Below are 18,012 nucleotides of genomic sequence, written 5' to 3'. Positions count from 1 at the left end.
TCTTAATCCCAATTATTAAGTCATCAACAAAATCTGAGAACATAGATAACAACTAGAGTTATTTTGCAGAAACCATTTTTATCATTTATGTCCATGACCTTGATCTTTGAACTTTTGACCCCAACATTTACAGGATTTTATTTTACCATAAGGGCAAGCCAGCATCAATGTTTGGTAACTTAGGATGGTGAAAAACTCTAGCTATTGTGTGGAAAGTAAATTGGTAATAGATGGACAGATGTATGCACAACACTATAACATAATAAGCTCTTCTTTATGGCAGACAGGGGAAAAAAAACTATGCAAAGCATGTGAAGGAACAAGGCAAACTGTCTCACATGTGACAAATGTGATGGTAATCTTGACTCATTTAACTCAAATATATGATAAACTCAATGTAATAACTGTGTTTGATTTTTTACTCTCTTAACTCACTGATGAGTTGATAAAACTGTCTCCGATGTGACAGTTGTGACCTGAATCTGGATTCAAGGATGATGTGTAACACACTTATTTAGCTACAAAAAATGGTGCATCAGGATCTGCTATTATATGGTGTATTAGTATGTAGGGGTTCAGCTGTTTGTTCTACTTTATAATTTCAAGTTGATAGAACCCATCCTAACCTGCCAGACCAATATGTTTTGGCATGTCTTAGTCTATGATGTTTTTAGATGGGCATGAATTATGCATGAGCAAAGAATGGTGATGTGACATTTCTGAGATTAAATTTTGTATTATCACAAGACCATCTGAACAGCCTTTTCAAATTTGAAACACCTTCAAAACTATAAGGAAGTACTAAAATATAATACTGCTTTCATACACAAGAATAATGACCTATTGATCATAATTAGTTTTTTTCATTCACAAAAAAAGGCACAAATCTTTATTCATTTTGGGGTTGGTCTGCAAATTATCTATTTGTAAGACTCACAGAGCAATAGCTTTATGATAAGCACGTTTAAAAACAAGCATGATTAAATCTTTTGAAGAACCATTTCTAATACAATTTGTAAAACCCACTTCATCACTATAAACAAATAAGGACCTACCCAAGACTGGACATTTACTTCTTCTAGTAAAATGTATTTTCTGTATTCTGAACAACAATGTGAATTCCTTTATTTTGATAGGTATCAATTATTGTGAATTTGCAAATACAAATGTTTTCAGTGGTAATAATAAACAAATAGATTAAGGAATGAAGTATTCTTGTCTTTCCAGATGGCTAATTGTTCTTCAAGTTCTGACATTCATGGTCTGTAGTGAAATTTAAGTATCTCATGAATCCAAAGTATACACAGTAGTAAAGTATTTCATGAATCCAAAGTGTACACAGTAGTAAAATATTTGATGAACCCAAAGTATACACAGTAGTTAAGTATCTCATGAACCCAAAGTATACACAGTAGTAAAGTATTTCATGAACCCAAAGTATACACAGTAGTAAAGTATCTCATGAACCCAAAGTATACACAGTATTAAAGTCATTAGTATATAGGTCACAGGCAATTCATATTTTTATGAGCAATGGAACCAACCTATGTATTAAATTACTGTATATATATAGCTGATTGGCTGGAAATAACCACGGGGAATTTTCTTTTCTTCAGAAGAACCTGGCATATGGGTATACTGTTCACAATACGAGGCTTGAACCTAACACCATTTTTATTTTATCACTGTTGCTGTACAGGTGTTACTGGATGCAAATGATGTTATCTCACTAGGCTGGTTTTATTGTCAAATATAAGGTATGCTGTATATTGTTTTGTGGTTTTAAAAGTTTCCTTTTGAACAGATTATTGATAAGATTTATGAATAATTTGCCCATCTTACCTCAAAAGTATGGTACATGTAATTTGGCCAGTATGAATGTTATGGTCTGAAGGAACTGAATTAGTTCTCCGTTCCCAGTAGCTCCAATGTAGGTTGGGAGAGGAGATTAAATGTCCGAGAGGAGGTGAAGGTTAGAGAGAGAAAGAACAGTACAGATATTTTCTCACCTTCTTTGTGGAATTTATAGAAGTGGAAAGTAGTGATTGCAGTTTTGCTACTTCCTTGTTCTCTGACACATTCTTGTAATAGTTCTTTGGTGCATTCTGGATGGTGTAGTTTGTAGGTTCTCGTTCTACCAAGCTCTTTGCTTGAGCTGTCCCTGCATGGGACCCTTCGGACTGAGCTACGCTGCCAACACTCATACGACGCTCGTGAGTTTCACCTGTGGCAGATTTTGGTCTGTCCTGCTTCTTGCGCTCCTTACTCCACTGTGAGATACCCTTGCTGACATTTACAACCATTTGAGCAGCTTTGTTCACAGCCTGTTGAACTTCGTCCAGTGCAGGCTGCATACTAATATTTGGTATGGCCAGGATGGCAAAAGTTTTAAAGAAGGGGCGACTGTCCTTCTTTGAATCTCCAAAGCTGGAATCCACTGTAAAAAAAGAGTCAAAAAGCATCAATAAAATCTGTGTAGAATCCAAAAACTAGATCCTTTAAAAACTTGTTTTACGACATATCAGAAACATAACCTGATGTCCAGTATCAAATACCCTAACAGTACACTGGCTTTTCTACTATAAATGTATAATTATCATAGACAGAACAGCTATAACATTAGAAAAACCAAATGGAAAGCATAAAAAAGAATCCAATATCTTTGGATAATTGTATTAAATGGCTACTGTCAATAAAGTAAATAATCAGTGATGTACGGTTTGAAACTAATCAGTGGTACTTCACATGAAAAATTAAGTCATTTAGTGGCAGCTTGGATTCAGTGTCGAAACATTACAACAGCAGGTATCTGACTCCTTGTTTGGAGTAAATTCCTTTTCAGGAGGCCTTCCTATGATTTTAGGACTTACCCATGTAGTGGACCATAGAGCTGGATGTGATTCTCTTTCGCAAGGATTCTAGTGCATTCCTGACGACCTTCTGAAGGGCATCAAGATTACGATGGTTGAAATGATTCAAAAGTTCCATTGCTGCCTCCTCAATAGTCTCTCTTTGCTCTCGTTTCTTCTTGGCTGCAAGATTAGCTTTGGAGGACACAGGTCGAGACTTGTGACTTGGTGATCGTGATCCTTCCGGTCCAGGGGTTTCCTGCTGAACCTCATCTACAACAGGAACCAACAAGTATGTCATTAATAAATCAGTCCTTTTAAACACAGATACACAAGGCAAGAAAAAATACATAGATCAGGACAATCATGAATAAAAGAATGTAAATTAATCAATCAATAAAGTATCATGAACATAAATATAAGTAAACAGAATTTGTTGACCATTATATTTCTTTATGAATACTTGTACTCTGACCTTACAGGAATGACTAAAGTGACTATCTAATTTTACTACTGTGATATTTCCTTTTTTATTGACAGTAATAGCCATGAGACCTTCTGCCATTTGTTCTTTTTCCTGATCCTCCTCTGGTTCAAGGTCACAGAGCATGCTTATCAGTTCATTGGCTGCCTCCTCTACCACAATGCTCTTTGTCTGTAGAATCTGGGCTCCCCTGGCACACAGCATCTAGAAATAGAATGTTTTATCAAAATATAATAATTTATTGGTAAAATATTTCTCTTTCTTTCAGTTATATTTTGAATATGTAATAAAAAAGATATTTCCTATCATACAATAAAATTCTGTAGAACATATTTATAAATAGAAATTGATGTAAAATGTTCTTTTGTACCACAGGATATATATATATATATATATATATATATATATATATATATATATATATATATATATATATATATATATATATATATATGGAAATCATGAAAAGTTCTGTACTGCAGTATTTCTTAACATACTGCAATATGTATCCAAAGTATACTGTAATTATTTTAATTATTTTAGTAACCAACAATTTAATTTGATGTTTTAGGGCAGGGGCTTTACACATTTGTTTTGAAGATCTCTGTCCATCAACAGCTGAAAATATATCTTCCTCTGACTTGTAGCAAAATAACACCATATCATACACTTTACATTATTTGACAAAAATTAATTACTTCAAAATAAAGGGAAAGATATAACTCAGCTCAAAAGAAAATCAGAATCACCCCAAAAATTAAATTGTCAATACCTTACTGTAGATGAATTTGCTATATGTATGTTAACTTTAGTCAAAACTGTAATCTATAAACATGGAATGATTAAGTTTACACAATAGCAGATACCCTATAAAAGACATTGTGCTCATTACTGATAAAAAGAGGAAGTGTTGACAATGAAACTTACAATTTACTAGCTACAATAATTATATAATAGGCTGGGAAACTTTGAGTGGGATGTCAACACCAGGACAAGATTTTTATCAGAGAGGGTCAGTAAACATAAATCACACCACTCAGCAAAAGACAAAATATCTGTGAACTTGAAAAACTATGCAATCTCAAACTTCCATTTCTGCTGCAATAACATGGCTGCTTTACCCACGATCCAGCAAACTGCTTCAACCCTCTACCCTAATGATAAAAGGCTGCCTTTCTTTTGCATCTGAGATACTGACACCTTTTAGTTATATTGTCTATATGATTGGAGTTAGTTACATTATCAATGTGATCGTAGTATTTAGTAACACATTGTCAATGTGATTGGAGTACGAGTACAAGTGAGATAAGAAATGTCTGAACATCACTTCAAACAATATTCCTTTATCTAAACAATGCCTTCCTCATGAAGCAAAACATTTATTTGCATAGACTGAGTGATCACTGTAGATACATGCCAGTGACTGCTTAAGGTCGAGACAGTAAACCACTGTTTGATAAGGAAACACCTGGCCCCTCACTTTGTCAGGCAAGTGACCATTACATACAGAACAAGTACAGTATTCTCCTGAAGCAAATACAATGAGAATTGTTCTCATAAAAAACAGAATGCAATTTTATTTCACAGTCAAACCAGACATAATAAGCTATCAGTATGAAGAGTCAAAATGACCATTTCAAGACTCGTGGGGTGGTTATTTAATTTCTTTAATAATCTGGCACAGGGATCCAGGAAATAAAACAGGTTTTTGTTGAAGCAAGGTGTCATTTGCAGCAGACTGGACTTTATGTATACCAGGCAAAAAGTCTACCATTTTCATTTGTTTTTGTGATTTAGTACAATTTATTTAGTGGCTAGATTCCAGGGAAATTTACCTCTGTATTTTCCAGAAATTGGTCCACAGTCCATGGTTCTTCTCCTGGTAATTCACAAAGGGTAGTGTTGGCCATGTCCTTGAGGACAGAGTCAATTCGGAACTCTGTAACATCATGAACACGGTCCATGAGTAACTCCAGCTCTTCTAGCACTGTATACACACTCTTGATGTAGTCTTCAATGTTGAGAGATGTCCATGTCAACTTAGTCAAGCCTGGTTCAATCTTGTCATCCACCTTCAAGACATGGGGTCCAACAAGGGCCTGGAAAGCTGTTGGTATCTTCTTACGTACTCTGGCATTTTCTTGAAGCATCATCTTAAATGGACAAGTATATATATGCATAACTATTCATATACCTTGCTCTAAATATATACAGTATTTACTCACTTATAAGCAGGGTCCAACTGCAATTAATATAGATTCTAATCTGCTGTCACATACTGTGCCAGCAATCAGGGTCTAAGCTGTTTGTGCAATTTACTACTCCAAACAAACTCCATAGGATCTGCTGGCTCATTATGCAAGTGCAGATCTGGATCTATGACGATTTTTAACAGATCTGACTTAAAAGGGAGTACAGATGAGTATCTTGGCATTCAAAAGGTTGTCTTCATATAGAGTGTGTATGTGATTTGGAATTTTTACTTAGCTTTAACAGTGTATAGTGATATCTAGCACTGAGGCAACATGCAACAGACATGTTGGATGTCTTACTCCTTGCTGACCAGTCTTAACACTAACCTCTTAATGCTGAGCATCAAGCAAGGCAACTGTAAGTACCATTTTTATGTCTTTGGTATGACTTGGCCAGAGGTTGATCCCACGACCTCCCACATCTATGGCAAACACTTTAACCGCTTGGGCCACTTGAGCAGTCTCTTCATGTTGCCACTACTTCTACATGGTTTCAACATTCTATGCATGCCATATCAAGTCATTCATCACTATATGAATTTAGTTTATTTAGTTTTATAACAAACTTTAAAGTTATGTTTCTTAAAGCTATAACATTAATTTGCCAAATAAAATACACAGTACTTCCTCAAAACTGATTGTAAAAATAGTTATACAAATAGACTTATCTTACAATCTAATACTATATATAAATTATATCCTTTCAGAAATAATTATGTTTTTCTCATAAAAGGTATTTAAACTTCAGCACTGATATAAATTTCAAAAACATCATATTTTCTTCTACCTCTACCTCTAACAAAAGTCCAAATATTGTCTAAATTAAAATAAAATTCAAAAACTTCTACACAGTGAAATTTTGAGACATTTAATGCAATCAGGGTCAAACTCTTACCACGAGGGCATTGTAGTGGTCCTTGTAGTCAGTCTGTCTGGCCCTCATGGTCTTTGCCACAGGTGGGATGTCAAGGCCAAGTCGTGCCATGCACTCTGTTTCTCGGATCATAGTCAAGATCTGGGTGTCAAAATTGACAAAAAGGTCTCCTGACTCTGGATGACGTACTAGAAGTGATGCCTGGATCCCAGACTTTGCAGCTTCCACCTGTCACAGAATTAGGCAAAGAAATAAGTTGGTTTTGTCTTAAAGCTATTTGACTATTTCTCGTTGTACATGCGTACAACGTTATCTAGGGTGAATGTGTTTTTCCAGGTAAGCGACTGTATTAACATGTACCTAGCCACAGAGATTACTTGTGATGAGGTAACATGACTAACATGATATGCATGGGTATTCTACCCTGACTTGTACTCACTCTACTATGGATTTAAGTAAGACCAATTTCTAAAACTATACTGGTCATTTTTGGATTACATCAAGGAGTGTACGCACTCCATTGTTCTCCAGTCATAGGGGTAAGTGTTAAATTTATATTTTCATTTGATATGCGAAGCTTATTCAGTTTGTAATGTCTTATAACGTAATAATGCATTTATTACAACACAGATTTAAAGTATTATCATATATCTAGAGATTATACAGAAACTATTATTATTACCAATTTGATTTTATTGTATCTGACTGTGTTTGTAGCTGACTGTGTTTGAAGCTGATTCTGACTGTTATTGTAGCTGATTGTGACTGTCGCTGTGATTGTGTCTATGAAGTGTGATTGTCAATGTGACTGTGAATATGACTAGAGCGGTCTGAAGCTGTCCGAAGCCATCTAAAGTTGCTTAGAGCTATCTGGAGTTTCCAGAACATTTAATGCTACGTGCTGTCGATACGTATGTATGTATGTACGTATGTCTGTGCCACGGACATAGACGTAGCAAATTAGAAAAAGTGCTGTATGCTGTCTGTACGTGTAATGTATGACTGTACTCGTGGTGGATTCATAAAGGGTGCGAGTGGTCGATAAGAGTGTGGACCAACCCAAGGAATAGTGCGACTGTACAAGGAGTCTAGAAGCATACGTTTGGATCAATTGTTGTTCCATTGCATTTTTTTATATTCATAAGATTATTCTGAATCTTCGTTATGTTCATAAGATTATTTTGAATCTTAGTTGTGTTCTTAAGATTATTTTGAATCTTAATAGAATTCATATTCGAGATTATGTGAATCTCTTATTGTGTAAAATACTGTTATAATGAGGAAGTACTTTAATGTTGTAAATCCTTCTGGTTAACATGAATATCATTATAAGGAAGGAGTACTTTAATGTTGTAAATCTTCATGTCTCCCACAAACATCATTATAATGAGGAAGTACTTTAATGTTGTAAATCCTTATGGTTAACATAAATATCATTATAAGGAAGGAGTACTTTAATGTTGTAAATCTTTATGGCTCCCATGAACAGTAGTATACTGTATAAATTAAGCAATATTTCCATAGGTCTAAGATGACATCTGAGGACATACAAATTCAAGCCAAAACATTAAAGACACTAAGTGCCAAACAGTAATGATGGTACCTGTCTGAGCCATCCCCTGTGGTAGAGGACCTCAAATTCCAACAGGACTTTGGCCAGTTTGTTGTAGTTCTTGATGATTTTCTTGGCCTCAGATCCCTCTAGCAATCTGGGCTGCTGCTGGAACACTTCCATTGGTTCCTGGATCCTTCGGAACAGCTGTCTGGCCCAGGAAATCTTGCCTGCAATGAAGCAGCAGCAGGACTAGTAACAATGCTAGAAGTGGTTGCAATAAGAAGTTTCATCAATTTAATGTACATATAATATCACAGGTACTGATTACTGATCTAAGGAGATATACTTTGATATTTAACCCCAAATAAAATACCACTGAACTCATCAGATCTTCTGCCTTGCCTAATCTACCCATACAATTCCATAAAGTTTCACTTAACCTGCCCATCAAAGGCATTCAAGGGACCACAAAACCTTATCTTATATTGAATAGTATCTTTCATATAAAGGTTAAATAAGTGAAACAAAGAAACAGGTATCTTTCTTTGGAAATATCTTTTGGGGCAAGTTTAAATCTAAATTTAATGAGTATATGTGACAAAGCAGTCGCATATTGGGAAAGTTCATGTAATCCCTGAAATGTTTTATTTTTTTAACAAATAAAAGAAACAAAATCAATGTATTTTGAATACTAATGAACAAGAGAGTTAAATAATACTAATGTACATGATACACCTATTCATGATCCTTGTTACACCTATTCATGATCCTTGTTACTGCTGAACCAAGAAACCAAATAAAAAAGTAATACTGTAAAGTAGCAAATATAACATGCATCGAAGTATAACATGCACTAATGTTTTATCTGCAGTTTTTCTATTGTGTGTAAAAAATATATTAGATTACCTGTGGACATATATAACCTGTATGTTTTCATAAAGAATACTAAATTACCAATATCTGTGTTGGTTTCTTTTCATGATAAACATAGTATGAAATACTAGGGTACAGCGAATATTCCTTTCTGTTTACCACTGAATCACAGTAGAGCCATTTGAATCAAACTAGGTCAAGTTTCCTCACCTTGAACTGTCTAAAACATTCCATGATGATGGCACATGCTCGCTTGGTTAAACACAGGACAAAGCCCCGCCTATCTGTTATCAGTAATTCAAACTCAATAAAATAGTCATCTAACCCATAAATCAAACACAAAATCTGTTCTCTGTGCTACATTTCACTGTCGGACTCTAGTCCAACATACCTATCCGATCTCACCCATGTGTACACACCAGCAATATACTTAAGCTCCTCTTCTGACAATCGTATACTCATTATTCCCACTATGAAAACAAAGTCATATGGACAGCATTCTTTTGCATACCAAGGCCCAGCAACGTGGAATGAATTGCCCACTGAACTTAGACACAAAGACACAGTGATCACATTCAAGAGGGCTCTCAAAACTCACTTATTTCAACTGCAAGAACAAACTTAAAGACCTAATAATGTTTCCTACCTGAAATATTCTCAGCATGTTTTTTATTTTTTAATGTTTTTTCTAATTTCATGGTGTTTGTTTTTGTAATAATATTATTATATGTTTTTTATCTTATAGGTGTTGTCTAATGTTGTAAAGCGCTTAGATCTTCTAAAGATGAGGCGCTATACAAAGTCCTCATTATTATTATTATTATAAATAATCACCAGATGGCATGAACAATAAGCCTTGCAAATTTACAATGAACAATAATAACAATGACTACTATTTGGAATGGATCCTGTAGATGTGAAATTCTTCTGCAAGTTGACTCATCTATGGTATCTCTGAATCTGACAATGATAGTCCAACAGATCTATCTATGTCAGTTTAAGATTTTAGTAAACACATCAACATTGCTTCTCATCATAAATTACTAAGTTATTAAACTGAATATGCTGATTTTATAATGTTATCTTGTCTTCTTGTTATTATATCTTTAAACTTTGAAAAATGAAGCTGAAATGTATAATATAACTATATAATCAACATTAGACTTGTTTACTAATTTAAACTTAGTGAGTTGTTTGAAATTGGAAACAAGTGTTTTAAATATTACTTTAATCTAGTAATACAAGCAAAAATCAAACTGTCTAACACACAAACAGATACCCGAAAGGAGGAGGGGTGGATGGTAGGGAAAAATTTGGATAACCTGTGTGTTAATATTCTTCAGTTCATGGGAGTACCTGCAATAGGTGGAAGATCTCTGGCAACTGGAGGCTCATTCTTGTTCTTCTGATAGTTCTTGGACACACTGTCAATGTCACGGCCATAGTGACTCAGGATCCGCTGGTACTTCTCATGAATACCAAGATCTGGCAAGTTCAGCTTCTCAAACCGCCACAGAATCTGCAGAGCACGGGCTGTACTTGTGATCTTTTCAAACTTCTTGTCCATAAATTCACAGATCTGTTTCTGTACATTGAAAAAAAGCAGTTTACAATTTCTCATTTGTCAACTCACAAACTGACACAAGTTGAACACAAAGATGAAGATTCAATATTCACCCAAATTGAGAACATTACAAATAGAGAAAAACAAAAATATTTACTTAGCAGATATATCAACCTACATCAACTACATATATTCAATCATCATCATCATCATCATCATCATCAGTCCTATAGTCTGGTAGACCATCGGGGCACAGCAAAAGACCAAACAACCAGCTTTCTTCATACCTCTCGATTTCTGCCTTTGTCAGTGAGTCACTCAATGTCAAGCCTGTTCACTCTTGAATGTTATCTTCCCATCTCTTTGCCTGCATCTCTTTCTTCTTCCTTGTACAGTGCCTTGTAGGACTGTCTTGGCAGTCCTGATGATTGTGAGACATGCCCATACCACATCAGTTTACATTTTTTCACTGTGATCAGGAGGTCATTGTGAGGCCCAATATCCTCTACCACATTTCTTCATTGGTGACATGGTCTTTGTGTGTGACACTGAGGATCTTTTGGAAACTTCTCATCTCTGTGGCCTGTATAATTTTCAGTCAGCTGTTATGGTCCATGATTCACAGGCATAGAGAAATATGGAGATCACCAGTGAGTGCATCAGTCTGACTTTTGAGGTGAATGCAATGTTCTTGTCCTTCAAGATGGGCTTCAATTTTGTCAGCGCTGCTATTGTCTGTGCAATCCTGGAGAGTACTTCAGGCTTCGATCCTTCATCTGTTACAGCTGCCCCCAAATACTTGAAGCTGTGGACTGTTTCTAGCTTTTTACCTTGGACCCTGATGTCAGTGCTGATGCCCTTGGTGTTGTTGGTTATCACTTTGGTCTACTCTGCACTGATTTCCATACCATAGGCTGCAGAGGTTTTGTCGAGGCTCTCTACTAAGCTAGCTAATTCTTGCTCATTTCCTGCTAGTCCATCAATGTCATCAGCAAAACATAAGTTGGTGATTGTTCTGCCTTCGATGCTAATCATCCCTTCATGCTTGAAAAGCATGTCTGCCATGATTCTCTCCAGACAGATGTTGAATAGTGTGGGAAAGAGCAGACAGCCTTGTCTGACTCTGACTGTCATTCTAAACCAGTCCTCGATGCTACCATTGAAGCATACTGCACTGGTGGCCTTGTCATAGAGGTGTTCTATTACTGTAGGATGTAAATCATTTAAAATAACAATCAAGTCATAGTGAGTCCTTTGCAAAAGAGTACAATTTAAAAAAAGGTTGATAAAATCATTTTCAGCTGAATTGTCTTTTATAAACAATGATTTCTGGCTATATGTTGGAACTTACATGAAGTTCTTTGATCTGGCGTTGGAACTCCTCATAGTCCTGTGCAAATTCCATCTTTCTCTGATCGAGGAAGTCATAGGGTCTCTTCTTGATGGCAGTCACAATGACCTGGAACCTGTTGGCCATTGTCTCAATACCTACAAAGAAACCAGTCTCCATTACATTGTTTGCCCTGGATGGAATACAGTTTAGTCTTAAGTCTTGATAAGACAATGAAAAATTTCATGTTTGCATAGTGGTTAACTATTTTACAAGCAGGGAATAATCTGATTCCCAGAAACAGCAGTCATACAATATTCAGCATTTAGGTGTATATGATGCACACTTTTTCTTTAAGAGTTTTCTTATTTTTAGGAACTGGTGCATGTCTTTTTCCAGGCTGATCTGATGAAAGGAAGAAAACAATAAAGCAGTCTACAAGTGTCACCTCACATTCACAGCTTGTAAAATATTAAATCCATCACATAGAAACTAAATTTGTTACTAGACTAATTAAAAAATTAAATGATGCTTACCAGCCTCAATAACCTTTTCATTTCATATCACTGAGTAGCTCATTGTTCTCCAACTCAACTGGAAATAACTGTGTATATGACTTTTATCTTCTTGTTTTACTCTGCCATTTTTATTTTAAAGCTGTGCAAAGTATTGCATTGCAGCAGAGCAGATATGATCACCATACTTGTAAACATTCAATATTTGATAAAAGTTGATCCAATAATGTTTTTCTTCATCGATTAATTAATTTATTCACAAATGAACTGAAATATAACACTTAGAACTCAAGTAGTGTTAATGTTCTCATAAGAGGCACCTTTAAGGGACATCTTTTCTTAACAACAGTTTGCCTATTAGGAGGGATACTGACACAAACAAAATATTAAGTAATGTATAAACATGGCAAATACATTTTTCATTTTGAAAACAAATATGGTCCTTAGTTTTATTTCTCATCTCAAATCACAGTATTTGATAATTCTATTTTAATTATACTGTAGTCAGTACATCATTGACTCTGTGTATTCTTTCCAAGGTAATCAATGACACCTAGTTTTGATGTGTACTAATCATAATTACAAAATTGCTTTGTCAATGAAAATGTGCAATTTATTTATTTTTCTTTTGATATACTTGGTTCTTTGTTTTATTTCTCAACTTAAACCACAGTACTGGATACTTTTGTTACAATACATAGATCAATATTTTAATAGGTAATCAGCATCTTTGATGTGACAAACATAACTAGGATGCACTGCATTTCTAAATTACAGTTTTGATTTTTCAAAACTGGAATTTACAAATGCAGTTCATCCTAGTTATGTGCATTCAAGATTTATGTAAGAAGTGTCATGATATCCAAATACAAATACTTGACCACACTGCAGACATTATAGCAATAATGACTAAAAAAATTTAAAGCTACATTAAAAATCCAAAAACACAACACAGCACACAGCCTCATTCTGGGTTGAAAAATGGAGTGCATGTTACATTTCAGTCTGCATTGTATGCACCAAAACACAGGATGCCGAATTAATTTTATTGTACCAAATGTTATTTTGCTATAACCTGTAGTATGTACCTTCAATCTTGGACTCGGAGAGAAGTGAGTACACCGAAATGGTGTCAAAAATCTCGATGATGTTCTTCAGTCTCTTGGTGAAAGTGTCAAACTTTCCAAAGATATACATCTCAGAGAACTCAAAAGGTCTCTCACTAGGCATCTTCTCCAGCTTTTCCTTCGTCTTGTGGAAGCATCGCTGGTACTCCTCATTGAGACGGATGCAGTCATTGAGTTTTCTCACCACCTCTGCCGTTGTCTGTGACCAAACTGTCTCAGTTCTGTTGTTTGTAATATAAGCTTTGCAGGCAGTGATCATCTGATTGGTGATCTAAATCCAGACATAAAAATATTTGACAATATCATTGAAAACCAACTTTATTAAACTTTCAAGAACTGATCTAAAGTAGACTCTACACCATCTTCCATGTGATAAATTTTAACATGCAGTTCCCTTTCATGAGATATGACATTTTGATATATTAGTAACACAAGTAATGCAATAGTCTTAAGAACAAGTAAAGGGTTGAAGATGCTTTTTGGAAGGGAAGCATAAGATATATAAGCTTTTAATAAAGTATTAAATATGAATTATTTTTCTTTGAAGAAATGAACTTGCTTGCCAACAGGTTAAAAACTTCAGTAAACATTCTATCAATCTGGATAATAATGACATAATCTAGGGCCCAATCCAAAATAAAGATGCAGAAATGACTAAACAAGTTGTATTTTTAAAAGAAAAGAAAAAAGTTACTTTTGCCTGTTATCTCCGAGCCTACTGAAGAGATGACAATAAAAATGTTTGAGTCATAAACAGTAATGAAGCGGTGGAAGGAAGAATAATTTGTGGAATTTAACCATTTCTTTCTTCTATAATCAGATATCTAAAAATATATGAAAATAACTGGACATTTTTCTATTTGCTTACCTTCACTGGATATACCATAGGATAATAATGTAGCCTCATTACATGCAAGTAATATTGAAATTTGTCTCATAATTAAGGAGTAATAAATATATCAGTCTTTAGCTGAACCTGTCATTTGTGTCCATTGACTGCCATATTGGCTAAATTTTACTTTATATAACAGCCCCACCTTGACAAAGAGGGATGTCATCCTCTCAGAAGTGTTGTAGAACTGGGAGATGCTGTGGATCATACGGATGGCATTGATTAATCCAGGTATCCCTTCCAGCATGCCCACCTGAAAAATGAAAGAAATGGGGAGGTAACTACAGTGATCATCCTCTTGACCAGTGGCCATGTGCTTTATATGGCCAAAATCCTTTGTCATTAAAGAGTCTGTGCTCAAAAGTATCCCTCAATGATGGCCAAAATCCTTTGTCATTAATGAGTCTATGCTCAAAAGTATCCCTCAATGATGGCCAAAAATCTAATATGGACAGCACTAAGTGCAAAACATCTAAATCTGCACCATATGAATGGCCATATAATGGAATTTACAGATAGAAATCTCATTTTATTGTTTTGAAAATTCCACACATACTGACCGAGGACCAGTTCTCACTACATACCAATTGCTGCCATCATAGGTCTAATATCTCATCAATGGAGATGAATTTATACTTATTATGCATGCTTTAAATGATCATTTTATGAGGTACTTTAAAAGGTATGCATAATAATTAATAATTAACATCAGTTTGTGAGATATTAGTGATATATTAGATATATAATGGCATCTGGTACACAGTGAGAACTTGTCCTCTGAAAGTATTGAAATTTGTTCCATCATAAAGCTACTAACTTTAACTCATGCAAAGAAGTATTTAATCAAATTATCCTTACTGTTGTGTATTCCTTTGATGTTAGATTTTGTCACTTTAAAATTACTGGCTGTTATTACCACCAACAATTAAATAGATGACAAATGCTAACAACTAAGAAACACAGCAATATTCTGTTCATTTCTGCATGAAACCATACAGTGAGATATGCTATGTTAGCCAGTGTCACTTCTCTCACATAGATTATAAAATTTATTTGAAAGGGTACCACACTAAAGCCAGTTGATCACAAGACAAACTTATTTTCTTTGTAAAACCTAAGCATTTCATGTAGCAAGAAAATAATGCCAGTGATGGAATATGTTACCATAAAAGTACAAAATGTCAGACACGCACAGTTTAGATGGAAAAGTGAAAAGTGAAATCAATTTAGAGTGTTTGGATTATTGCTATAAATTTGATATCAGCAAGAATCAAATAAACATTGTCAGTCATACATTCTACACAAAAAGACAATGGAATGGATGGACAATGATAACTACAGTCTTACGTTTGTTACCTGATTTTATTGACATGGTGGTTTTGCATTGCAACTGATGACTATTCATTATTTAAAAAAACACTGATAAAAACATTATCACAATGATTCCGTAATTTGTCCCTCATTTTTAAATGAGAATATTAAATATTTAAACTTTAGTTACCCCTTGGATACTTTAAATGAAATTATTACTCACATCTGTGTGACCTCCCTCTAGAAAGGCCACCCCTCTTATATGGCCACTTTCCTGTTCCATAAAAGATGGCCTCATAAGAGCTGAATCATTGTATGTGATGAACATTAATAAACTTTACAGTACATTATAAAATTAAAAACCAGATTGCTAAATGGGGAAATGTTACTAATAATACTGATCTAAAATGTTGATAATATAAGCTTATGTACCGAGTTTGATCAAAAAATCAGATCAGAAATACAGAATCTAGAAATGTACCAAGCTCAGCCAATAGATGACTAGATGCTTCATTAATACACTAAGATGTGATTCATAATCAAGCTCATCAGAGATCTTGATGTTATTAGCTTCTATAACAAAAAGTAATTTCTCCAGGATTATCACAGAGAGAAAATTCCCATTTTGCATTTTTGTAAAGGGGAACTCTAAATTTTCAAGGAAGAAATTTTGAGTTTCTGCAAAAATGTTTGTGATAAATAACTTTTCCTAAATAAATATAAACTTCAACTGTTTATCTCCATTACTGACAATGCATCAGCACTCAAGTATTATGACAGTGGCTCTGTGGCATACATGTCTGAATTAGAACTGCATATAATAGCTTTTATTTTCATATGTGTCTATTTAGAGTCACTTTTTGAAGTCTTTCTTTTAAAGTACAAATCACACCAATTGTAACCTATAAAATGTTTAGTTTTTCTAGGAAAATTTCATGATGTACAAGATCAAATACTTTTTAGAAACTCAACCATCATGTTCTCATTCCTTAATCTAAATCCGGCATCCATACATCAATCATTGATATTAGTGCCATTGACAGATGTGTTTTTGCCTAACAGCAGACTGATCATCATAAAGCTGGATGTGGTCACTGAAATAAGTCATATATAACTCTAGCATATACTTTTCAAATACTGTCAATACTGTTAATGTTCAGAGATGGAATATCAGTCGTGTTCTTGTATTTTCCAGCTCCTTATTCATTAAATAGTCTGCAAATAGTTTCAGATGTTCTTATATTCATTAATAAAATTTGATATTGTGTCTTTTTTTTGGGCCTTTCTTAAAATCATTTTTCATATTATTTCTAAAACTTGTATAATCTTTACTACCTGAAGAGTTTCAAGTAGTCTCTTGCTTTAATAGCATCCAATATTTCTTAAGTAATCTAGCCTGGTCAACGACCATGTTTTATCCAATGCATTTGTGACAGACTGGTTAATGAAAATGTTTTATTCAAAGCATTAGTAACCAGACTGGTTATGTTCATGTTTTATTCTATGCATATGTAACCAGTCTAATTCATGATCATGTTTTATTCTATGTACTTTAGATTGGTTGACAATCATGTTTTATTCATTGCATCTGTAACCATACTCTTTCATGATCATATCTTGTTATATGCATTTGTAACCAGACTGGTTGATGTTCATGTTTTATTGTATGCATTTGTAACCAAACGAGTCTATCCATATACCTCATAGATATGTCTCCAAATATTGCTATAGCATCCTATGGAAAATGTTCAGAAAGTTCGTTTTATTACAATTTTCAAAAAAAAACTTGAAGAAATTGATCATGAACAAACCATTTCTGATTGTTGTTGCTTGTTTTCCATGTAAGAAGATTGCCTTTTGATCACTCAATCCACCGATCCACTTTTAAGAATACACACATTATAAACATTTTCTGCCATGTTTGTACAGGTAATGTAAGACTTATAAGAGTTCTCAAATTTGTCATCATTCTAGTAGGTTCTTTAATTATACAGGTCTTTACAAAAGGTTAAATAAAGTCAGTCCTGTTATTTCATATCTGTTCATTTAGTGAATCCTTGTTTATATCACCATGAATGAAATATTCTTTGTCATCACTTATTATTTATTTCAATTTTTAATTCAAAATATGAATTCCAATTTACAACAGACGAAGGTGAAATCAATAAGAAAGGGCTTGAAATTTTTTGAGGAAGTCCGTATCTTAACAGATTCCATTTCACTCAATTCAAAATCTTTACATAAATGAGAAGCTACCACCTCTATTTTAGATTATTTATAGAAATGCATCTCAGAAATAGTTGCCAACAAAATGTTATATATATGATTCTCATTTAACATTTGTTTCAACACATGTCTATAGTAGAATAAGCATAAGTCTTACTTG

The 18,012-nt window shown here is 34.3% G+C and overlaps 1 protein-coding gene across 4 annotated transcripts in view; it reads right to left on the bottom strand.

The window, feature by feature from the left end:
• LOC149780919 (dynein axonemal heavy chain 5-like) overlaps positions 1–18,012 on the bottom strand; it is a 199,854-nt gene that overhangs the window by 129,440 nt on the left and 52,402 nt on the right. For all 4 annotated transcript variants that reach the window (XM_089938013.1, XM_089938014.1, XM_089938017.1 and 1 more), the window contains 10 exons: positions 14,461–14,568; positions 13,385–13,694; positions 11,803–11,939; positions 10,244–10,472; positions 8,063–8,241; positions 6,481–6,687; positions 5,169–5,486; positions 3,405–3,537; positions 2,871–3,122; positions 2,010–2,437 (listed from right to left, as the gene is read on the bottom strand). In XM_089938013.1, the coding sequence (XP_089794139.1) occupies positions 2,010–2,437; positions 2,871–3,122; positions 3,405–3,537; positions 5,169–5,486; positions 6,481–6,687; positions 8,063–8,241; positions 10,244–10,472; positions 11,803–11,939; positions 13,385–13,694; positions 14,461–14,568 (2,301 nt within the window). The remainder of the gene's footprint in view (positions 1–2,009; positions 2,438–2,870; positions 3,123–3,404; positions 3,538–5,168; positions 5,487–6,480; positions 6,688–8,062; positions 8,242–10,243; positions 10,473–11,802; positions 11,940–13,384; positions 13,695–14,460; positions 14,569–18,012) is intronic.

This window comes from Sinohyriopsis cumingii, chromosome 16 (genome assembly GCF_028554795.1).
Source record: "Sinohyriopsis cumingii isolate HCF-2022 chromosome 16, ASM2855479v2, whole genome shotgun sequence".
NCBI classification, from domain to species: Eukaryota; Metazoa; Mollusca; class Bivalvia; order Unionida; family Unionidae; genus Sinohyriopsis; species Sinohyriopsis cumingii.
This window is presented reverse-complemented; position numbering and strand designations above follow the sequence as displayed.